We start from the raw sequence: 25,436 nt of genomic DNA on the forward strand, positions 1-25,436 counted from the left end.
ACACACATGCTGTATATGGTCCAAAACCAAACTTTAACGTTTGATGGAGAGATTGGTGCAACTGTGCCCCCTTTGGATTTGTATTTTATTTCATCTTGTTGAAGTATTAATAACCAAGTACAAGCTACATTTGAAATGAATAAACTCTGCGCCCCTGTAGTAGTGTTGTAGTACTCGAGACTGGTCTTGGACCGCGTTTGTACCCGGTCTTGTCTTGGTCTCGGACATGGAGGACTTTTTTACAGGATATAGGATTTTATTTCAAGACCATAACTTTGGGAATATCAATAAATTGCTTTTGCATTGTCTGATTTATTTGTTAACATCCAAACTTTGATTGGATGTAAAACGTACTGCTTCATATGCAACCAATAACCCTAATTAAAAGGTGTTGTTACCATTAACAACAGTCACCCCTCCCCGCGATGGTAAGCATGGAAAAGGAGTATTTAATAAAGATGCTTATGTTGATTTCAGCTCTTAGTGTTTGTATGTGGGTGTTTTAATGGGAATGTGGATCTTTCAGATCAATTTGAGAAGTACCTATAATCTCCTTCCACATTTTTTTGTGTCATGTAATGTGGGGAACTGGTCTTGACTCGGTCTCGCCCTCCCTCGGTGTTGGTCTCGACTTGGTCTAAAAGTCTTGGTCTTGTCTCGGTCTCGATAAACTCTGGTCTTGGTCTTGGCTTGGTCTCGGTTTGGGTGGTCTTACTGAGCAGGTGTGTTCAGACACATCTTGGTTTACTCTCAAATGGAACTTACTGGACTCCCACTTTTCTTTTCCCTCGCACAGCACTCTGTTATTTCCACTGAACCTGGAGCATCTTGCTATTGACTTTGAACAAGCTGTTTAAGGGGTAATTCCATGGAGTCACTATCTTCCGCCACAATTACCTTGTTGCCATCAAGACAGGACCAGTCAATGTCACCTCAGTGATTTTAGTTGTATTCTCTGCAGGTCTAAAATCTGGGATTGAAAGTCCTGTAATATATGCTGCCTATTTTAAACATGTAGACTCAACTCCATGGAAAATTTGGTGGCTACAGGTTGTAGTAGTGTTGTGTTGTATTGCATTATATTTAGGGTTTCTTGCTGTCTTTCGTAGTGGAGGTGGGCTACCGCACCTGAAATTAACCCACGTCCACTAACATTTTAGAAAATTAACACATTAATGACATAAAATATCAGTTTTCAGGGAAAGAGAGAAACGCTTGCCAACAATAACTGCCACATATAGTGTGGCTGATGTTTTGGCCCTCATCAAGATGCATCAGGATCTGGGTGGCTTATCACCACTGCTAAACAGTTTCCTGGTGGAAACAAAACGTACTATACTTCTGACTAGGATCAACAAAAAACAAACATCGAAGGGCTGTTGTGTTGTATTACATCAAATTGGTACAGGTGTTTATATTTTTCTTTTCACATTTACATTTACTATGGTCAATTATTGTTTGACAGAACAGACTGAAAGTTGAAAAAGAAGAGGTGAGTGACTTTTTCTTTGCAACAAACAAAACCGTTGGTCGTGGCAGTAAGACATAATGAATATGTAGATCCTAGCTCTGATCGTGCTGTCTCATATTGCCCAGAAGAGCTATTGTCAATCTCTCTCTGCTGATAATTCAAGGGAGCAGGATAAAGTTGTTTGTTGAAAATAATGCACCACTCAAATCTCTTCCCTTTTCCCATTCTGACTGTGACGATGCAGGACAGTGAAACTGCACCCTTTAGACAAATCCATACAAATTATTACTATAGAGAATGGAGACAGGCAATGAATATTTATTAGAAGCAAAAACAAAAACCTTATTATTGAAAATTTGAAAGAGGAAATGTAACATGTCTCTTGTTACAACCTGCAGTCCAGCTTTACAAGGAAACAAGGGTTTCAGACATACTCAGGCCTTAGTAGAACCCTGCAATCAGGCTTTGCAAGTAGGCTTAAAGTACCATAGAGTGTATGATTTTTGGCTATATAGCGACAAAAACGCTGGTTACATTTTATTTTATGGGATTGTTGCAAATATGTTATAATATTTAGGTTGATATGATAATATTAAGTTACCTTATAGTCTCTTTGGGTCAGTGTTTTGCTCAAGAAGGAGTACAAACAAACAAACTAGTTGTACAAACTACAAACAAATTAGTTTGTTAGATGTATTCCTGAAATATGCATAGAGTCAGTGGTGGACGAAGTATTCAGATAATAGTAAAAGCAATACCATACTATAAAAACAATATTCCATTATAGGCGATGGCGATTGCGAGCGCGGGGGGGGGGGGGTTACACACAGTAGCTCTGCTTTAATCTTGAGAACCTGCAGAGCTGCAGTCTTTATTCATTCAACTTACACTGTAAATTTCCTGCTAAACTGAGGCTTTTTGAAGATCTCTCTCTCTCTCTCTCTCTCTCTCTCTCTCTCTCTCTCTCTCTCTCTCTCTCTCTCTCTACACACTACATGCATGTCGCGGTTTCTCGCGGGTCTATTTCAAGTAGCCTATGTAGGCTATTTAAAAACGATGAAATATTCTTTGTTTGGTTCATTTATGGTGATAAATTATCCAAAAGTCCCGCCAGGTGCGGACGACTCGGCACAACACCGTGAAGCTGGGGCTTGGGCCCAATCCCAATGTCCCCTCTAAGCCCTAAGCCCTGAACCCTCACAGACTTTACTGATGTCACTTGGAAAGTGATTGAGTTTAAGAGGGCTCAAAATGCTGTAAACGGGAACGGGACAGCACTTTGCCACTTTATCACGTTACCTTGACGACGCTGAAACACGTTGCACACTTTTTATTTGATGTTTTTACCTTATTTTTAAGTCCTGCAGGCTCTTGCCCTACAGAGTGGAGGAGAGGTAGCCTAAATGTCAATATATATTTGTAATTAATCAATACACTGTGTTGGTCAAATAGCATCATTAAGCAAAAACTAAAATAAACCCTAGTTGAATAAACTATGTGTGTAATAAGGTGATTGCATTCCTTTGACTTCATGTGTTCTATACAGCATCTTAAATTAAGAAAAATTTCAACAATTTTAACATCTGCGTTGGTTGTTTATCATTTTTCTTCTTTTCTGATAATGCGGATTTGCCGTGATATTTGTCTCGCTTCCGGGCTTCACTTCATACCGCTATGAACTGTGGGCAATTTCCTCAGCCTGCAGAAATGCGCACAGAGGGTACAATTTTGGATTTATTCACGCACTTTAAAAACATTGATTGGAATTTTATTCCTTTTACATGTTTATTTACAGCATTAAATGTTGAAATGTATATTGCAAGAGGCTGTATATTAACTTATTCGGAGAAAACTGGTAGTTCTATGTAAAATCAGATGTTCAGCACCCCCATATCGCCAAAATGGCATGATCCTTGTTTCGCTGCAAAGCTTTGACTATGAGATTGACAGTTGAATCCGGCTCCGCCCATCGAAGCATCGAATCTTCGACTATTGGGGGTCAGCTCTACTCCATTATAAATAAAGTCCTACAATTAATTAATTTGATGTAAGTAAAAGTACACAAGCAACAAAGTGTATTGAAGTACTCATTATGTAGCATGGCCTCTGTCAGTGTTATGTACTATTGGATCATTATTATTGATTCATTAACAGTGTATAAAGTGCATTCCACACTGTTAAGTAGTTTAATCTACTGCAGTGCATCCAATTCTGCAAAGTAACCAGTAACTATAGATGTCAGATAAATGTAGTATAGTACAACATTTTGACTAAAAGGTAGTGGAGTAGTGTAGAAGTATAAAGTATCATAGAATGGAAATGTTCAAGTAAAATACAAGTATCTATATATGTTACTTAAAAATGTACAGTAATTGAGAAAATTTACCTTTTACCACTGTGTATAATATAGTAATATTGTAAATTCTGACTTCTTTAGAATTTTATTTGGAGAGCCAAATATTCAGTATGTCGACTCTGCACTTAAGGCTGATTAAAAGAAACACTTGTAGTTCAGGTGGACAGTGGACAGAATTGTAACATTGTTTCAGGTCTCACAGATGACACTGACTTCTTCACTGTTGGGTGGGTGGATGATTGCTCAGCTAGCCAATGGAGTTAGCTGCTGTCAAACATTTTATTTCATGGATGGCAGAGTTTTGGCACTTAACCTACTCGACGCTCACTTGGCCCTTCTCTGCCCTTTAAATGGCTTCACACAGTGTGCTGAAATTTATAGATTATGCTGTTAGTATTTCTCCCCTATTAATTTGCATATTAATGAATACTGTAGCAGTACCAAACTGCTTAATGAGCACTCATTATCACAGTACATTTGTTTGTTAGTTGTTTAAGGCACTTGGGGGAAAAAATGTCAGCATCCTCTGTTCTTTTCACTTGTTATGCTTAAAAATGGTTTCAGGGCATCTGGGAATCATAGAATTGCCACACACTTTCACCATTATAGAGACCAGGGTTCACTCCCCTGCAGCCATGCCTCCAGCTCGCTGCTGTAATGAACCCATTTGGCAGCGCAGGCGGAAACTGGCAAAGGACCATGTTCTGGTCACTGCTGCTGGTCTTCTCTGGTGCTCTCTGAGCTGTAATACTGTTTTTATGGTAATACAGAGTGTAATTCTATTCTTGAGGTAGCTGTTTAAAAGGACAGCGAAAGATATTTCATTAATACAGAGGAGATTTAGTTAACAAAGAAGGCATTCAGGCTAATCGCTGTTTTCCTGGTTTTAATGAAACAGTAATATCCAACCCGACACTGTTCTTTCTGTCTCTCTTGTGTCATCTTACAATGACTACTTGTCCAAATTCCATTATTTAAATTAAGAAACTCTCTGAATGGCTGCGCTACAATTTTCTCCCTCTTCATCTGATATCCAGTGACTTCCTTTCTTGTAGTCTCGGGAGCCTCTGGCGCTGTGTGACCTGAAAGCAGAAGTATCCCCTAGGATCTCAGCCGAGGACTTAATCGACCTTTGTGAGCTGTCATTGGCCGGGCCCACCAAAAGAACCAAAGCTGGCAAGCCCAAAATCATCGCTGTTGACATCCGCACCGTAGAGGAGTATCCTTACCATTTCTGTGTTGCTATGAAATGTACATGTCAATTGCTCACCTGTCTCAGCAGTTATTTCTGTAATGCTGGCATTTTTGATATATACATATATTTCTACTTTTTTCTCTGCTGAGGCACATCCGGAAATGGTGCACACAGATGGGAGCTTGTTTGCACAATCTTGGACTGTGTCCAACAAAGCATCAAACTTTCTGCTAACATTTGTGTTCACAAAACTGAGATATGCAGTATTGTCAGTTACAGATGAGGTTATTTCCAGTAGAATTAACATCAGCAAACCTACTCCAGCTCGAAGCTTTCTGTTTCCTTAAGCTTTATAAATCTTACATTTTATGCTTCAATCAAACAGGTAGTGGATATGTGAAAGAAATTAACTTTTTGAATTGTTTCCCATGAAAGGAGAATTACGTCTGTGAAGGTTCTCATTGATCCAGATATAGTTATCCAAGGAAGGTTAAAATCAATAGCAACTGGATTTGGCTGAAGATACTTTCATCCCTCATTCAAGAGACTTCTTCAGTTCTGACTGACTGGTAGGGAAACTCAGCAATAGCTGTGATTTATGCATCCCTGAATTTGTGCAGGTTGTTTTTATATGATGTCTGCACCTGTTTGGCACAAATATGTCATGGCTTTGCCATATCTATGCCGGTCTGATGTGTGAAACATTGTTCTCTTTAGTTGGTGGTCACTCATGCTTGCATAAGGTTAAAGGATCCTGACGCACACAAACAACATTTTATATTTTATAATTGTTCATAACGGCCACACAGAAAAGCCTACGGAAAAGCTGGCTGTCATATGGACGCAATATGATTTACATTTGGGGATATTGGTACACACAAAAAATGACAGAAATAGTTGTGTAAGGAATGAATAAAGAGAACTAGTGAAGGTTCCTTTCTCACTTTCGCAAAGCTGACCTATCACAGCGTGAAGTGGGTGTGAATGTCAAATTGTTGGCCTTGGAACGAAACAGAAATTGTCGGACACAGTCCCCTGAATTCCGATGTTGGATGTCGGGGGAGGGGGTTTCCCAAGCTATTGACCACAAGCACCTCTGAAGAAGTATACCGGCACCTTTAGATTTTGTTTGGTTTAAAAACACAAATGCACAATTTGAGGTTAATCAAATTGCAATTTTGTTGTGCTTGCGCACATATCCAGGTACACAGACACTGACTACAACTCAGTGTGCACACAACCACTTTGACAGTGATGTTCTACCCTGCAACTGGCTGAAATACAGACAGATCCCTCTGCTTTGAGATTTCTCTCTGATGAGCATGTCTCTGTTCAGTCTCACAGGTGAACCAACCTGGTTCCTGTAAGGTCAGAGTCCAAGTCCTTAAGTGTATGCCAGGTCTCTGTAAAAGCTGTGATTTATGCATCCCTGAATTTATGCAGGTGGTTTTTATATGATGTCTGCACCTGTTTGGCACAAATATGTCATGCCTGTGCCATATCAATGCCGGTTTTATATGTGATTCTGTGTTCTCTTTTAATTGCACATAAAGACAAATGTTTTCATTCACTCATGAAATGTTTACACAAGGTTAAAGGGTCCTGACACACACAGGAACAAAATGCTTACACAGTTACACATGTTTCTGCAAGAAGTCTTTCTCTTTATCCCACAGTGTATCTAATCTCTTGATTACCTCTTGACCTGGTGCCAGTGCTTTGCAGAGTTTTAAAAAAGGAACCACAGGCACGGAGGGTTAAACTGCCTGGTTCCCATACAAGGAAAATAGGGGCAGATTTAGGGTGGGTGTTATACTTAAGTTATGTTCTGCCAGTTCAGTGCCAGTCATTTAGGCCCTTCTTATCCACCCAGGCTACCCCATCATATCCTGCAGTCTGAGAAACTGGAACGTAAAGCAGTGGAGATTAGCCTGTGATCCTGTGCAAAATGCATTCTTCTGGCCTTTTGGCTATACCATAGTTTCCTCTTTCATGAGATAACTGAGTGTGAATGCTGCAAGCATTCGCATCCTATGTTGTTGCTAACCTTTATTATTGCTGGAGCCATTCACCTTTATTATTGGGTGTCAATGCTGCATGCATTCGCATCCTATGTTGTTGCTAACCTTTATTATTGCTGGAGGCAATCACTCTATTGTTATCCAAATCTTTATTATTATTGGGTGTCAATGCTGCATGCATTCGCATCCTATGTTGTTGCTAACCTTTATTATTATTCTTCCGTACGTTTTTTGGCTTCGATAACTTCAGCATACTTTGTGCTACAAAAACCATTCAACTATCATAATGTTCAGCTCTTTAAGGACATTATGGGAAATATTCAACTATTTTTGTAGCTTTTATACTTTAAGCTATTAAGCTTTTTAAGCAATTTTTTACATTTACATTTACATTTTTAATACAATGTAAGTCAATGGAGAATCGTGTTTCAGCTGCTTCAGCTTTCAAAGCCTACTACTTCTGCATACTTTCAGCTATTTCTCTCATTTCAACTTTAAAATGTTCAGAAATCTTTAAGCTATTAAGGTTGTATTCAACTTTTTCATATCTTTTATACTTTTTCCACAATTGGGATTTTAGTCTGGTAAAGAATTCAGGCTTTTTCTGAGTTTATAATGGAAGCGGATGAGACGGAATGTTCAGAGCTAGAGCATGTGATGTCATCCTTGAGGGCAGCCAGCTGGAGAACTCATAAAAAATAATTTTTAAATCGCTGGCCTGACCACAATTTTAACTCTTCAGGCATGAAATTATACTAGAAATGTAGGTATTTTTGTTGTGGTTCCTCACGTGTTTAGTAAATCCCTCGGACTTATAGATTTGTCTTTGTGTGCTGCCAAAGGACAAGAGTGACAGAAAATCCTCCATAGGCTTCAATAGTAAATTCTCCTCAACATTTCTTGACCAGAGCGGAGGAGAGGCTAGCCTCCAACAGCCAGCATTCACACCGCAATTTCTCCAGAAATTGCACAATCTAGTTCTGGTTATTGTTGCAACAGTCAGCTGATAATCATGACTAAGAATTTTTAATGCTTTTTTGTAAAGCTAAAATATACGAAACTGTACCTGAGTGTATTAAGTGAAGAAGTTCTTTGCAACAACTGACTACGTGGGTGTACTCATGTGTGGTATATGTGCGTGTTTGATATCCAAAAGAAAACCCACTGGGTAAGCTGAAATTGTTAAAAAATGGTTTTCAAAGGACAGCTACAATATGCATGGGTTGATATGCATACACACAAAGCAATATAAGTTTCACATTTAAAAACCATTCTTGTAAGTCCCTTAGATTAAAATTGAAAATTTTCACTGCTTGCCACATTCAATAGCCTCTTTATCCATCTTTTTTGTATCTCTGCACAAAATTACAATATTGCATAAAGAAATCAATTTAGCTTTTGCAGATAAGTAGTTTTTATTTATAACCAGGAGTAGCCCAGAAAACCCTGCCAGTAAGAAATGCAGACGATCCTTCACATCGTCAGTGGAATGGTAATTGTCTAAAGGGGTGAAAGAGCCATTAATCAATAAGGATTAGTAAATAGAGCAAGGATTTTAAAATGGCAGTTCCTCTAGTCAAATTCCTACACTGGAGCCTCCTGATAGACAGAGGCTCCTCAGGCTAACTCACATAAACAAATGGAATTTGACCACTTTCACAGGATTTGGCAACCCTTGTTCACCTTTACTGTGATCTTAGGCAAAGATGTGTTGTGGGTGTCTCAGGTCACTAAAAGTGGATTAAATTAAGACCTCTGCGGGGTAAATCAGGACAATCTAGATTTATCTGTCGATGTACCTGGTGGGTATTCTCTGATGTAAAACAACTGGCATGTACTGCTTGAAATTCCACAGCTAAATAACAACAGGATTTGCCAGCTACTGGATTATACACTATGTTATGTAACATACCGGCAGTATGTTATTGTGGCAGCTGATATGATTTAGTGAACATAATTTGAGAGAGTTTAGCACCACTTGTGATAGAATATGTAGCAATAATGTCAATAGCTGCACTATGACTAGAAATAAGACTCCTTTTACCTCCTTTACCCTCCTTTACCTTGTAATATCTCCTTTTCTCAATAGTTTTTATTCATTTATATAGCAATCTGGGGTTGTTCACTGCCCCTGTACTGATACTCCCTCTGTTTTTCAAGCAAACCTAACATAGTCCTTTTACAGCAAACCTCTAACTAAGACATAGTCCTTTTTTTCTTTTCTCCTGCTGACTCCTTATTATATCTCCTACTGTATATGTTTTATTCTTCCTTTGCCTTCCCTCCCTTCAGTTAAGAGAGCTAATTTGTCCCACGCTGCTATCTTGAAGCTTGTCTTACATATTTTTTGTATTCGAAGTCAGTCTGATAAGCAGTACAATAAGCACTTTAATTAGGGTATCACTGAACTGACTTGATATTATTTCATACTGTATCCATGTCTTCCAATGATATTATGGTTCCCATGAAATTCAGTGTGTAACTGTATGAAATAAAAAAACAGGGTTCACTTCATTCCTTGCCCTTGTTCCAAGGAGGTGCCATACTTGTTCAAAGCTGTACTCCTTAACCGCACTGCCTCCAGCTTCAGCAGAGGCCATATATCTGGCAGCATCAACATTCCCTTCAGCACAGCATTCAGCCCTGACGGTGAGCTGGTGCAGTGTCCTGCAACAGGAGTCCTACAGAACTACAGAGGACGTGTGATTGTGATCATTAGCCACGCCATGAAGAGTGCTGCTATAGTGAGAAAGCAATCTCTCTCTCTGTCTCTTACTCACACACACACACACACACACACACACACACACACACACACACACACACACACACACACACACAGAACTGAAATATCAACAACTTTTGGATGGATTGCCAAGGAATTTGGTTCACACATTCATGTCAACCTCAAAATTAAATTTCTCTCCTTTTCATCTAACATCATCATCAGGTCAGCAACTGAGTTTGTCCCATTATTTGGTTTATGACCAAATGCCTGCAAAACATCCCCATCAGCCTCAGCTGTAATTTGAGTTTAATTAGCACTAAACGCAAATTTCAGCATTAACTAACTAAAGTAAGAGGTGAACATTTTAAACATTACACCTACTGAACATCAGCATTGTTATTATGAGCATGTTAGCATACTAAATGTTACTATTTAGCCCAAAGCGCTCTTAGCTTTATTTAAGAGATGTTTTTTAGTGATCTGGTAAAATCAACAAAAAGATTAAGACAGGAATGTGACATCCTTTCATATCCTGGATGGGGTCATGTCAGGGCAGTGAAAGCAGACCTCAGGGTCATAATTTCTGATTTAAAAACCCCTCTGATGATCTGCTGTAACTAACTGCACAAGAGCAGGTGTTTCTGAAGCAGTGATTGTTTGGAATTATCCTGATCCCCACCATAATAAAGACATTTTCATGTGAAATGACTCACTGACACAGTTATCACACTTCTTTCTTTCTTTCTTTCGGCAAAAACTCACCAAAATTGGCAGTTGGGTTGCAAATTACACATTGTACTTACTATTCCACCAACGCTACCATGAGCACTAAGAAATGTCTTGACCAGTATTGGCTGGATTGCCCCGTAATTCTGTTTAGACATTATCTTCTAAATTCACATCTACCACCATGATTTGGTCAAACTTTCTTTGGTTTTGGACAAATGACTTGCATGCCACATCAGCTGTACTTTGTGTTCAGTGCTTATTAGCAAATGTTAGTATGCTGGCACACTAAATTAAAATGCTAAGCATAAGAGGAAACACTTAGGGCCCTATTTAAATTGTGCAAGTGAAATGACAAATGCAAATAATTATACTATTTTGGTTTAGCAGCAAGTGCAATAGTTTAAATAAAAATATAGATTTATGGGGGTAGTAACTAATAACAATGCTCTCAGCCAGTAACATCACTGGTCTCATTGCTCTAAAACAGCAGTGCCATGATGGAGGAAATTATTTTTGTCTGGATGTTGAAGAGCAGCACAGTGTGAACACACAGCACCATATATCTTTTAACAGTTAAGAGAGTGTGTAATTAAAATAGTTCATTTACATTTTAAGCATTATTGCGTTATTTCTGTGCATTTGCTCCAAATATTAGTTTTCTCCAATTCATGAAAACTTTTGTAAATTATTATTAAAGTTTTATTTTGTTGTTGTTGACAAAATCACCAAAATGGGAGCAGAGTGTACGCCAGAAATAGATGTGGGTCTGAGAAGACATATTTTTTAATCAGATACTCTTCTAACTTCTCAGTAGTGTTAATGAGTGATGTACAGTGTAAATAAAGCCTACTGTGTCTTTGCCTCTTTTCTAAAAGACATTAGGACATTAGCTGAGGCTGAATTTTAGATTTCAGTGCACAAAAATAACTTTGCTCACTTCAGCATATCAGAACAGTGAACTATATATTGATCATTATAAATTCTTATTTTGTACTCTCTTTAGAATAAATTAACCTAACTTAGTAAAATTCAGCACATTGCTTCAGGCAAAATCTCAATTTTGAAAAGAAGTACTCATTCCATGTGTTGGAAAGTAAATGAGGAAAGTAAGTAGTTCTGCTTAATTTAACAGACAGTCCTACATTGTTTAGGATGCAGCAGCAAGATCTGTTTCTAACCTGGTTGCAACAACCGTTACAAAGTAATTGATGAATTCATCTGCAGAGGGACTGTAGTGTAAATAGCGCTGTTTGTGAACCGTTTGTGGCTCACGTTATCAGCACGTGGTAATAGCTGAAGCATAAGTACAAAATTAGGTTTGTTACACAGGCATTAGTTGGATGATTTTTCTACATCATAGGTATTAGGGATGAATAATCATCATCACATTACACAGGCAAGTATGACTACTGATCATACTTATGACTGGATGAATTCCATTTCATTATTTTGAAGTTTTAAGATATTGTGTTTTGGTTTATTCAAGGTAAAAGAGCCCACACTCGAAATTCTCCATTTTTATGATAAACCTCAGTAATTCACCAGACCTTTCAGTCGAGCAGGTCACGAAATTAAAGTTCGATAAAAGGACCCAATTGTGCTTAAATGCCATTCACATCTCTGTGCACCATACAAGTGGAATTATCATTACTTTGGGGCAAAGCAATGAGTCCACTCACCCCCACATCACTGTAAACCTTTAACATTTAAACCCCATTGGCATTCACAAGGAAGCCTGATTCTTCCTGCTCAGTTTTTATGTCGACATTTAAGTTGATTGAACTGAAGTCTGATTGAATTTGAAATGTTTAAACTGTACTCCAAACTAGCTGTGTGTGTGTGTGTGTGTGTGTGTGTGTGTGTGTGTGTGTGTGTGTGTGTGTGTGTGTGTGTGTGTGTGTGTGTGTATGTGTGTGTGTGTGTGTGTGTGTGAGACCAGCCAACAACTCAAGCAGACAAAATAAGATGTTTTATTTGTCTTAACATTAAGGGTTTTACAGTTTTACACAGAGGTATTAAGTAAGGCTTGATTTATTTATTTTGTTTAAAGAGGTGATATTATGCTTTTTGGCTTTTTCCCTCGACTTTGAGTTATATATGTTTTTTTGTGCATGTAATAGGTTTGCAAAAGTCCAACCCAAGGGAGTTCCCATTTCCCACAGGAAACACTGCTCTGAACTGCCTGAAAACAGCTCTTTTGTAGCCCTTTTGCAAAATGCGTGTCATATAATGCTCGCCAAGCAGCTAGTCCAACACGCCCTCAAAAACACCGGTGGAAAAACACTGAGCTGCAGCACACACCTCTCCTCTCCCTTCCAAACACTAGCTACCCTCCAGGCGGTTGTTGGACAGAAAGTTGTTACTGTGATGTAGAGACAGAGCTCAGTTTAAACTTTATGGATGAAAGATGCATTTGTTACAGATTAATAACTCACCACTCTGAAACTCTTGCTCAAGTTTATGTTGCTAAGCTGGTAAGGGGAACATATACGGCTGAACCAAAGCTGTGTTTACCGGCTTCTCACTGACCCGCCCCTTCTCTGCTTCTGATTGGCTAGTAGTCCTTAACTAGGATCTGCGCATGTGCAACTCCCATGTAGAGGCAAGATATATCACGCCATAGCTAAAATGAAGTGTTCAACACACAGGGTGAAAAGAGGAGCTGCAGCAATGTGCAGTTTGACAATAATATGGTGTTTTTTGAAAATTAAACCATGTAAACCTGTTCTGGTACAACCCCTAAATAAGATTTTGAACCTGAAAATGAGCATAATACCACCTCTTTAAAAAATACCAGCAGTATTCATTATTCTTATTATTTTTCTGGTGAACTTTTAATTAAAATTATTTTGAAAGGTGGTATACCATTGAAGAATAGGTACTCTGAATATCTCTAAGGCAGCAATAGACAAACACAATCTGCTTAAACTAATACCATAAAAACAATTATATATTTTTATGTTTGTTATTAAACACACTGTATAAACATTCACAGTGCAGGGTGGAAAAAGTATGTGAACCCCTAGGCTAATGACTTCTCCAAAAGCTAATTGTAGTCAGGAGTCAGCCAACCTGGAGTCCAATTAATGAGACAAGATTGGAGGTGTTTGTTAGAGCTGCCCTGCCCTATAAAAACACACCAATTTTAACTCCGCTATTCTTATGAAGCATTGCCTGATGTGAACCATGCCTCGAACAAAAGAGCTCTCAGAAGACCTAAGATTAAGAATTGTTGACTTGCATGAAGCTGTAAAGGGTTAAAAGAAAGACTCTCTAAAAGCATTGATGTTCATTAGTACATGGTAAGATAAATTATCTATATATGGAGAAGCCCTGTTTCTATTCTCCCTAGGAGTGGCTGTCCTGCAAAGATGACTGCACGAGCACAGTGCAGAATGCTCGATGAGGTTAAGAAGAATCCTAGAGTGTCAGCTGAAGACTTACAGAAATCTCTGGAACATGCTAACATGTTCTGTTAATTAACAGATTAAACCCCAACTCTTGTTCATAAAATGTATGTGAAGTTCATTCATCTGTCAGTTTTTGTTTTTTTCGTAAAAGCTCTTGTGTGTATGACGTCTGACAGTCAGATACGTACGTCGCATTATCAGATTTCCTAACATATGAATTTTTAGTACTCATTGTCACCATCTATGAACACTCAAGGGCACACATTACACAGTACAAGTCAATGAGAGGCCACAAGAAAAGTAACATCTGTTTTACTTTTTAGCTTACAGTATTATGTTTCAGTCTGATATTAGATTTTTGTTCAGGTTGTGTGAGAGAGGTGTTGAATTAATTTCATGGTAACCTTTGAGTCTGTAGTTAGTGGTGTTATTGAGACAAAATATTAGGTATACCACATGCACAACATATGCAGTAGCACTAACACTATCTCTGAATTAACTGGATTACAGTTTAGTTAAGTCACATTTTTAATTTAATTTTCACTTTACTTCCTCAAAGTCACACTCAGTATTTGGCTTGTATCTACTTTTACACTGACACACGTAATGCATCATGCAATGACTTGCATATATTGCGTCAAGTTGTTTCATAAATGTTGAAGGCTGTTGTGTAAAGTTATTTCTCATGCAGCAATTGCACAAGTTCTGTTTTAACTCAAGGAAGCCACATAACAATGTTAGATTCACATAAGGTGATGAGTACTTGCAGTTCCCGGAGGGAGGTAAAATAACTGCTTATCTCTTTGTTTCATTTATTCCCAGTTTGCAGCACATCTGGTCAAGGTAAATTTCCCACGAGTTTGTATCCTGGATGGAGGGATCAACAAGCTGAAGCCCACTGGACTCCTGACTGTCCCCTCCCCTCAAATCTGACAACATACCTCAGCTTTGCTTTAAAAAAAGGGATGAGAGGAAAGACTGTATATTGGAAAAAAACAATGTCATTATTGTATTTAGACTTTTTAAACATAAAATAATAAAACTGTGGTGCAAAATGAAAACTGCAAAGAAATAATCTCCTTATTAACCCAGTTTGATTTCATAATAATAATAATTCTAAATATACTTACAGGGAAAAATTTTTATTTTCAGTCTCAAAAAAAAGAATGATTGAATAAATAATTTTGGGGGGCAGGGGGGCAAACTGCTATGTGTTGTAGTAGCTTTGCACTGATACATTGAGCTGTCTGTGACCAACATAAATATCTTGATGTATGTCAGCCTGACTGTTCGGAGCCAGTTGATCCAGGGAACTCATTGGCTTTGCAAAGATAGAATTTATGTCAGAGCTGTTGTAATTGCGGTAGATTGTACAGGTGCATCTAATAAGGTGGCTACTGAGTTTATGATTGTGTATGAAACAATAAAAAACAAAACTAGTATTTGCATTTACCTTGTTTACATGTAACTCATTTGTCTGTAATGTACTGTATGTTCTACTGTATGCATTTCCCAACTTGTAGAAATTATTCATTATTATGTTACTAAACTGTGTAGGTGAATGTTGTTTTAGCATTTAATAAGAACTAACTGACTCACCGTCAGTTTGGCTGCCACCACAACAAGCATTAACAAATCCTTTTTTGCAATATCTTCCCGTGGTTTTGCAAGTGCAGTAATTGTTCACACATTCAAACACCAGAGCTGCTGCTGACTGAACACTCCCACAAAACTGTATGTATAAAAAGAGAAACGACTCTTCATTACTTTTATCAAAAGAGAAGTTCATCTAAGGAACTTTGAAGGTGAGAGTTGCTTTATGAAATTATTAAATAGCAATGACTGTTCTGTACTTACGAAATCCTATAGAGGACTATATTGCAATAATAATGTAAACATGAAAATTAGATATAATTCCACAATAGCATCATACCTTCCTCCATACATTCCTCCATGTTATTTGCGTAAAGTGGAAATGAAAATTCAAAATGCATTTTTTTTGCATTTCAAGCATATGTGAAAGTTTTTTTCAAATAACTCATATAAGATACACATATGGGGAAATTCATAATTCTGTGGTGGAATTACATTTTCATTTTCAAGTCTACATGATCTGTTTAATATTGTCCCCTATAGGCTTCCATCCATTATAGATAAGTGAGAAAAGACAAATTGATTATTATATATGTATCATTATATTTAATTGGGGTTTTTTAACAGTTAACTCACAGTTAACCCAATCAGTGCTGAGAATTGTTGTTATTCTCTCCCCACTTTTGCTTTCCAGAGTGAAAATGGTGAAATATGAAGTGACCGTATCCACTGGCAATCTCGTTGGTGCCACCACTTTTAACAATATCTTCATTAAGCTGGTGGGCACAGATGGGGAGAGTGAACGCAAGTGGCTCAAGAGCATCAAAGGGGCTGCATCCTTCATAATGGGAACAGTAAGTCCTTCTCTGTTTTAGTGTATAAGACACTTCCTCAACTTTGCCTTTATGAGATTATTAAATACCAATTTAGAGAAGCTGATCTAAACCCTCCCAGCAACAGGATATGTGCTGCTCTGTAACCTCTACGGCTACAAAGGTGACCTATATAAGAAGAAAAAATCCCCATAATCAGCTTAATAAATTTGGTATTTTATGCAAAGTTTTATTCTGTTACATTAAGTAATTGGATGCTAATTATTGGGATGCTACAGCTCAGTTTGTAATTACTAAACACACTTTCTCTTCTTGTATAAATGTTTTCAAATAATTTCTCTCATCACCCCAGGTGTCTAGTTTTACTGTGTCCTGCCCGCTCTCCATTGGACAGCTGGTTCTGATTGAACTAGACAAACAGCCTCTCCCATTGTTCCCTGAAGACTCCTGGTTCTCTACCAAAGTGGTAGTGAAATCTCCTGAGGGATTCACCTACAACTTTCCCATCTACCGCTGGATCACTGACGGAGAGGTGCACCGCTTCAGAGAGGGAACAGGTTTGTGCTGACCACAGAAGACAAAAGAAAGACATCTTCTGAAAGCTAGATTATAAGGAGTTTTATGAGTAATCATTCCCACATACTGTATAATTCAACGATTTCAAACCTTAATGTGGTTTTTTCTTTAAGCTCTGACAGTCTTTGTAGACAACCATCATCTTGGCAGGTACAGTCGGCAGCAGGAGCTGAAGCAGCGAGAGCACGACTATCGGTAAGAGTTCAGAGCTTATAGACGGGAACTACCAGCATCCAAACCTCTTCCATGTTTGGTTGAATATATTCATGATATATAATGATAAATCAACCACCATATAACATGATTGTTACAGCTGCCAGGGTAATAACATATGTTGCAATATTGAATATTGGCATGTATATTATGCTTGCATAATTACCACTCTGCTCTTTCCTGTTTTTCCTAGCTGGGATGTTTATGTAGAGGGAATACCTCACTGCATAAAGGCAGAAAACCCTCTTTCTCTGCCCTGTGAGGTCCGCTTCTCCTTCACCAAGACTACAGAGTTTCTCTACACCGCATCCACAGGGTGAAGTTCTCAAATTCTGTCAGATATTTGTCTATTTATGTAACTGTGTACCTGCCTACATACCTATTTAATACCAAAACTATTAAAGGGATAACGATAATGTTACTATATGTTTTTATTTTCTAGGCTGACTGAGCTGCAACTGAAGGGACTGGCTAATTCGAAGAAGAACTGGACTAATCTTGAAGATTTACGTCGGGTGTTCTGCTTCAAACAGACTGACATATCAGGTTCTGTACTATCATGGTAGTTTAATGGAATACTTGATAATGTATGCATATTAGTCTACATTCAACTGTGGTAATTCAGATTTTATCAGTATCTCATTATACTCTAAAAATGTAATTTATCAGATAGTCAATTTTACTGAATACTCAGTAATCTATTGACTTCTTTACTTGGCTCATTAAACGGAAAGAAAATGTGAAAGAACGAAATGTGTATATATTACAAAATTAAGACGTTTTTTAAATTTAGGCTTTGCTCATGAGAAAACTAGTTATTATATTTAATTGCATCCAGTCCCCTCCAAAAACGGTAAGGCAAATTCCTTTGATTTTGTTGTTCAGTGAAAACTTTTGAGTATGAGACAAAAGTTCAGAATTTCAGCTTTTATTTCCTGGTATTCACATCTAGATGTGTTAAACAACTCAGGACATATCACTGTTTGTATTAGACCACAGCATTCTTAGGTGAGCAAAAGTAAAGGAACAAATAATCTTAAAGTAAATAATATTTGGTGGCATAACCCTTGCTTGCAATAACCACCTCAAGCCTGCGACCCATCGACCCCTGATGTAGTCCTTTGTTTTGTTGGCAGTGTGCTTTGGGTCATTGTCCTGCTGCATGATAAACTTCCTCCTGATTAGTTTCAATGCATTTCTCCGTAAATTGGCAGACAAAATGTTTCTGTATACTTCTGAATTCATTCTGCTGCTACCATCATCAGTTACATCATCAATAAATATTAATGAGCCTGTTCCAGAAGCAGCCATGCACGCCCAAGCAATGACATTACCTCCACCATGCTTCGGATCATAAGTAGTTTCTTTCTTTCTCCACACTTTGGCCTTTCCATCACTTTGCTAGAGATTAATCTTGGTCTCATCAGTCCATAAGATTGTGTTGCAGAACTTTTGCGGCTCATCTCTGTACTTCTTTGTAAATTTTAATCTGGCCTTCCGATTCTTCCTGCTGATGAGTGGTTTGCATCTTGTGGTGTGGCCTCTATGTTTCTGCTCTCTGAGTCTTCTTCCAACAGTGGATTGTGATACCTTCACCCCTGCACTGTGGAGGTCGTTGGTGATGTCACTTACTGATTTTCTTCACAGCTCTCATGATATTTCTGTCATCAACTACTGTTGTTTTCCTTGGCCGACCTGTTCGACGTCTGTTGCTCAGTACACCAGTAGTTTCTTTCTTTTTTGGGACACTCCAAATTGTTGTGCTTGCTATGCCCAATGTTTGTCCAATGGCTCTGATCGATTTTCCTTCTTTTCTCAGCTTGACAATGGCTTGCTTTTCTCCCATACAGCTCTCTGGTCTTCATGTTGGTTCATCCTCTTTAATAGGAAATGCCGTCTTTATAGGTTTGAACCAAGGATGAAAACTTAGACTAGTCATGCAGAGCTATTTAATGTTTGGACAATCAACCTAAAAGGCAACACCTGGGCAACAAGAAACATCTGTCAGTCACGTGTTCCAATAGTTTTGCTCACTTGAAAAATGGGTGGGTTCAAACAAAGGGTGGTATGTCCTGAGTTGTTTAACACATCTAGATGTGAATACCAGGAAATGAGAGCTGAAATTCTAAACGCTTGTCTCATACTCTTCTTTTGATCTTAAACCCAAATGTCTTCAGTGAACAACAAAAACAAAGGAATTTGCCTTAACGTTCCAATACTTTTGGAGGGGACTGTATAATTTACACTCCGACATGTAACTGAATTTATAACAACCTTGCTCTACCAGTGTGGTAGAGCAAGATTTCTAGCCCAAAGTTTTAAAGTCAATGAAGTTCAACTCTGTTCTTTTCCCAGACTATGTCCAGGAACACTGGAAGGACGATGATTTTTTTGGCTACCAGTTCCTAAATGGTACCAACCCCCTGCTGATCCGACGTTGTGCAACTCTGCCCAGTAACTTTCCTGTCACTGATAAAATGGTCTTCCTCCGTAGTCAGTGTAACTTGGCAGATGAAATGAAGGTGATTGTCTTGACCTTGATTCATCTTGGTATTGCATGTTGCACTTACCTGTTTGCATTTGAGTTTAATCATTTCTCATCACTAATAAAATTCTAAACAGAAAGGCAACATATTCCTGTGTGACTTCAAGCGTTTGGATGGGGTGACAGCAAACACCATCAATGGGAAGAAGCAGTACTTGATGGCTCCACTCGTGCTTTTCCACAAGACACCTGATGATAAGCTGATGCCCATTGCTATTCAGGTAAGATTAGAACTCAAAGATAGCTGATAGTAAAGCTGTAAGTTAGAGTATTGATTAAGGCGGCATCAGATGTAGCTTTCACCTGAAAGTTTTCTTTAAGCAAGACACAGGGTTCCTAGCAAGTAGCAGTAGTAGTTACTATGGCTACTATCCAGATGGAAAGGCAATTAATTTTTTCCTGCTTCAGCAGAAAAGGCTATTTATTTATTTATGCTTGAGCCTGAAAAAAAATCTTCCCTTATCAATATCCAAGTTTTATGGCAGGCGACGAATGTCAAATAAATTTTATTTATAAAGGCCAAAATCCGGAATTTGCCGAAAAGGGATTTACAAGACACCCACTATCCTTAGGCCCTTGATTTGCCAGGACAGACAGACATACTGTACAATACTGTAGATTTCATATGTACAGAGTAGACAGAAATATTAGTAAAATAAAAGTAATAGATGGAAAATATATGAAGACTATGAATCAGAAAAGACGCAAAGTGTTTTCACTGCAATTTCCAGCCGCCTCTCTCCTTCCCTCTGTCAAAGATGTGATTTTAGACACGAAAATAATGATGTAGGTAAAACTGAGTAAACTACGGCTGCTGTTCTGAAGTTGATGCTCTGCTCTGACCTCCTCGTAGAAGGGAATAAAAATAGCAGTTTCCCTTTAAGGGCTCAACAGAGTATCAAGCAAAGCAGAACAAACCTGCAGTAAATAGGCAAACATACAACAATTACAGAAAGTTCTTTAACATTATTGACCAAGTAAGACTAGTAATGGAATGGATTGAATGAACCACATCCCCCTTTGTTCTCCTGCAGCTGAAGCAGACTCCAGCAGTGGACAATCCCATCTTTTTTCCTACTGATTCTGAGTACGACTGGTTGATGGCCAAGATTTTTGTGAGAAGTGCAGATTTCAGTGAGCATCAACTCAACGTTCACCTGCTGCGCACTCATCTGCTGGCTGAAGTTTTTGCCGTGTCACTGCTGCGGAACGTGCCCATGGTGCATCCACTGTACAAGGTAACTTGCGGATTTTTGTATCTTCCAAAGTTTACAAAGCAAGTATATCAAACTGCAAAATGGTATAAAAGCATCTAGATTTCTGACTTAACAAGTTTTAATGTTACTAACATAGTTCTCTCTTTCCTTCAGCTCCTCATACCTCACACTCGCTACACTCTGCAGATCAACCACTTGGCTCGACTTCTTCTAATATCAAAGACTGGAGTTTTTACTCAAGTAAAACCAACACACTCTGTAGACTATTACCTAATCTATGTTTTTTTCTCTTAATATAATCCTTACATATTTGACTGTTCCCCAGTTTGCAGCTTCTGGTGGAGAGGGTATGATCACAATCCTGAAGAGATCACTGTCCTCAGTGACCTACAGCTCCCTCTGTATACCAGACGACATTGCTGAGCGTGGGCTGGAGGCTGTGCCCAACTTCTACTACAGGGATGATGGACTCAAGCTTTGGGATATCATCCACAGGTATATCATCCAGTTTGCATTATGTTTATAATTTTTATAGTATTTATATTGGTGCAAAATCGTAGATGTTTTAGTGACGTGAAGTAGCCATGCTGCACAATATGAAGGCTTACACTGTGTTGGGCTTAGTTAGAAGACATTTAGAGGCCATGAAGCACACTAAAGTGAAATAAACATGCTTTGCACAGTGTGTGTCTAAGATGAGGGTTAGGCCTGACATCAGAGAATCCAGTTCAGGATTTGCTTTCCATTTCCACTTGCAGGGAAAGAAGTCATTAAATATAACTAGTGTAGTTTTATGCTAGAAACCAAGCAAACAACTGAATCACATGCTTTCCTCAACTGAAGTGATGGTAAAGATTACAGGGAAGATCAGCTGGTCAGTACAAATGCTGCACATCTGTGTTAATGAGATTACTCCAGCAGGGAGCACCAATCCTCACAGGGAAGCAGTATGAGAATACAAATTTTTAGAGAGTACATTTTATTACACTGAGTTCATCTCCAGATTGAGCTCCATGCTCTGGTAAATGTTGGCCAACCTGGCCATCCTACTTCACAATGAGAGCCAAGCCTGAAATTCAGATTGATAATATGATGATGGATAGCCAATCTATTATTTTCTGTGGAGTGAGGGTTTGATTTTACAGTACTGACTGAAGCATCTAGCTGCTCTGACATCATTTACAGTTGACTGAGGTTTCATTAGCCAGTATGCTAAAAACTCAAGCAACTCATCAACCAAATTACTGTACAGCAAATGGCAGGCAATATTGGGCATAAAAGACATGTTAAAGCTGTTTAAATAAGTGATCATGCACTACAAGGTGTCCTGATGTAGGACGAGACATAACCTTCTGTCACTATCAGCAGAGGCACTGCTGGAAGTTTTGAGTCCCCTAATGACAGCTCATTGGATCTAGAGATTATGGCAGAGGGGATTGTAAAGGAACAAAAGAATATGGAATATCCATATATTTTGGTTTTATACTCTATACTAAAGGTTGCCAGGGAACCATGAGACTCCAGGAAGTCACTGTGCCTGGCCACTGTTCACCAGGAAATAGTTGCACCATGCAACTCCATGTAATATCTGTATGTATTATCTGTTCATACGTATTGCACAGATGAGAGTTGTGTCGATCTTCTCATCTGACTGCAAGAAAGCAAATAGGCATGCTTCAGAAAATCCCATTAAAATGTATCATCTACCACGTCATATATTGCACCAAAGTTTTAAAAAGAACAGAACTGATCATTCTAAAGAGAGGACCTTTAAATAGTCTTAAAAAGGACTGTCTTGCTGCTGCAGTGTGTAAAAATGTAATTCAACTAGGAAAGTGTTTCAAAGATTTTTTCCCAATTTCTCAAAGGTTTGTGCAGGGAGTGCTCAGTTACTACTACAAGAGTGATGCTGAGGTCCAGCAAGACTCCGAACTGCAGAAGTGGATTCTGGACATTTATGAACATGGATTCCTTTCCCAAGCATCCACAGGTGAGCGTTAAAGAAAAGCTCAATCTTCATCAAAATAAATGTACAAATTTATGTACCATTCTATTATCATAATGCAAACATATGTCAAACTTTAAGAAGTCTAGATGTCTTTAAGTAATGCAGTTTATTCACTCTAATTCTCAGGGATTCCACAGACATTTACCACCGTGGTAGAGTTGGTCAAGTTTGTCACCATGGTGATCTTCACTGGCTCAGCACAGCACTCTGCGGTCAATACTGGACAGGTGAATTCTTTTACTTTACCAGGATGCTCAATTATAATGTTGCTATTTTTGTGGAATGGGTTGAAGAGGTTTTGCAGTTTTCTAAACTGGAGATAGATAGAGGAATTCTGGTTAAAAAAACAACAACATTTCACTGTACTTTGGCACAGTGGTGCTTTGACCTAAAAACATAGGTCATAGATGGAAGGTCAAGGAATCACCAAAGTTATTGCAGTTTGTCCTGAAGCAAACATGCATTTCTGAATGAATTTTAATGTAATCCAGCAGAAAGTTCGAGACATGCCTATCAAAATTCCCTGAAGCACATTATTCCAATCCAAATTTCATGTCAATACAACCTAGAGTTGACCAAAGCAGTGGAACAACTGACCAACAGATTGACATGGCGTGGTTTTAAAAGGTATTAATAACTCATCTGTCATTCATCAATTGTAGTATGACTACGGTGGCTGGATGCCCAACACTCCCATTTCTCTGCAACTTCCTCCACCAACCACAAAGGGGACGACAAGCGAGGCCACGATGCTGCAGACATTCCCTGACGTCGGCACAACAGTTCAGGGAATGGCCACCATGTGGCTACTCAGCAAGCAGTCCTCTGACTTTGTAAGTGCCAAAGACTTCATAAAAATTGACATGCATAACATGTCCGTTCAAGTATCTATGAGTCACTGAAACAATTTTATTGCAAATAGTTTATTTTTGTTAAACATTTTTAAATGTCTCATCAGGTCCCTCTTGGCCACTACTCAGAGGACCATTTCAATGAGACGATTCCCTGCAACCTGATTAAGGATTTTCAAGGAGAGCTTGAAGTGTTAAGCGTAGTGATCAAAGTCAGAAACAAGAGTCTGGAAGTCCCGTACACATACCTGGATCCATCAGTGGTAGAAAATAGTGTGGCCATTTGAGGATCAGAAGGTGTGACCTCCTCGTCTGTTCAGTTTCATATTAACAAAAGAGCAAAAGGGAGGATCTGCATGCTCTGTTTTTAAATGATACTATATTGCAAGAAACTATGGCATTTGACCATTGTATGCTAATCTGTGATTTTTATACATCCTACTTGATTTAACTTTGGTAAAAATATACTCTTTTCAATTATAATCTCAAATGTTCTTCTTATTCTGTCAATGAATATTCGGGGCATCTCAAAAGAAATTACAAATACAAAATTTAAAATACAAAATGTAAAGCTGCATCATTGAGAAGCTTCTTATAAACACATCTCTTTTTACATGTATCTTGCATGAAGAAAATGTGACAATTTGCACTTTTCTGTGTTCTTTTAATAAAGCTGTTGAAACAAACTAAAGTGTTTTACAATTAGTCAATTCCAGTTGACCAATAGGTGGTGACGACATTGCCGAACAAGTTTTTGGGCCTTGTGCAAATTGTGCCATAAATCAATGAGTTTGTCCATTCATCACAAAACTATATGTAACTAGACAGTGCAATTTCTGGAGAAATTGCGGTGTGAATGCTGGCTGTTGAAGGCTAATGTAGATGCTCCTGTCTCTTTAAGCCCCCCTAAATCCCACTGTGTTCTGATTGACCGAGATCCTGAAGCAGGATGATTATGTCGCTCAGCAGTACAGACAGACTAAGCATAGGAGTTGCCAGTTGTTATTGAGGCTGCAGGCAAATTACCATATATGGAAAACCAGCTCTGTATGACATCATTAAGAGTCAAGAGTAGAGCTTTGGCCATGTTTAACATGAACATCTGACCCTGAAACATTATACATAAGACCGAAAATATAAGAAGTCTAATAAGTCTCCTTTAATGTGTGTGTGTGTGTGTGTGTGTGTGTGTGTGTGTGTGTGTGTGTGTGTGTGTGCACAGTTATGCATACATGTGTTCTCCAATGCAGTAAAGCTTAAAGCTCCATGTTTTGAGGGCTCTGTGTGTGTGTGTGTGTGTGTGTGTGTGTGTGTGTGTGTGTGTGTGTGTGTGTGTATGTGCTGTGTCTCAGTGTATTAATGTGTGTGGGTATGTGTTCAGTGAAGAGGACACAGACAGGTGTTCAGAAAATAGCTTAACTTCAGTCCACCAATCAGAACAGAGGACCCAGTTCTTTGATCTTTAAACAGCTAATTTACGTCACCAAGTTAACCAGCTCTACAACAGAGACACAGGAATATCCCTCTGAAATTATCTAAATCTTTGCCTCAAACAAACCTCCCCAGAGACTAAAATATAGGTCCTATCGACGAAATGACTCTGATGCACTGTGGAGGTAAGGCTTCCAAGTTTCTACACTCACCTAAAGGATTATTAGGAACACCATACTAATACTGTGTTTGACCCCCT

The 25,436-nt window shown here is 38.5% G+C and overlaps 2 protein-coding genes across 2 annotated transcripts in view; both read left to right on the forward strand.

The window, feature by feature from the left end:
- tbck (TBC1 domain containing kinase) overlaps nucleotides 1-15,362 on the forward strand; it is a 45,706-nt gene extending 30,344 nt beyond the window's left edge. The window contains exons 24-26 of the mRNA XM_038713261.1: nucleotides 4,883-5,046; nucleotides 9,628-9,787; nucleotides 14,733-15,362. Of these exons, the coding sequence (XP_038569189.1) occupies nucleotides 4,883-5,046; nucleotides 9,628-9,787; nucleotides 14,733-14,843 (435 nt within the window). The 3' untranslated portion in view covers nucleotides 14,844-15,362. The remainder of the gene's footprint in view (nucleotides 1-4,882; nucleotides 5,047-9,627; nucleotides 9,788-14,732) is intronic.
- Nucleotides 15,363-15,601: 239 nt separating this feature from the next.
- LOC119898927 (polyunsaturated fatty acid lipoxygenase ALOX15B-like) lies at nucleotides 15,602-24,437 on the forward strand. Its single transcript, XM_038713262.1, has 15 exons — nucleotides 15,602-15,715; nucleotides 16,198-16,357; nucleotides 16,689-16,893; nucleotides 17,026-17,107; nucleotides 17,319-17,441; nucleotides 17,568-17,671; nucleotides 19,481-19,647; nucleotides 19,748-19,891; nucleotides 20,705-20,908; nucleotides 21,041-21,127; nucleotides 21,213-21,382; nucleotides 22,756-22,877; nucleotides 23,022-23,122; nucleotides 23,558-23,728; nucleotides 23,854-24,437. The coding sequence occupies exons 2-15, from the start codon at nucleotides 16,205-16,207 to the stop codon at nucleotides 24,031-24,033; spliced, it is 2,013 nt and encodes a 670-aa protein (XP_038569190.1). The 5' UTR covers nucleotides 15,602-15,715; nucleotides 16,198-16,204; the 3' UTR covers nucleotides 24,034-24,437.
- Nucleotides 24,438-25,436: the final 999 nt, after the last annotated feature.

Source organism: Micropterus salmoides, unplaced genomic scaffold (assembly GCF_014851395.1).
Source record: "Micropterus salmoides isolate LMB-PRFRI ecotype aquatic unplaced genomic scaffold, ASM1485139v1 Ms_hic_scaffold_12, whole genome shotgun sequence".
Lineage (NCBI taxonomy): Eukaryota > Metazoa > Chordata > Actinopteri > Centrarchiformes > Centrarchidae > Micropterus > Micropterus salmoides.

Coding starts and splice junctions, on each gene's coding strand:
- LOC119898927 (XM_038713262.1), top strand. CDS start 16,205: ATGGTGAAATATGAAGTGACCGTATCCACTGGCAATCTCGTTGGTGCC. Junction 16,894..17,025: donor CCGCTTCAGAGAGGGAACAG/GTTTGTGCTGAC, acceptor TTTTTCTTTAAG/CTCTGACAGTCTTTGTAGAC. Junction 19,892..20,704: donor TGATGCCCATTGCTATTCAG/GTAAGATTAGAA, acceptor GTTCTCCTGCAG/CTGAAGCAGACTCCAGCAGT.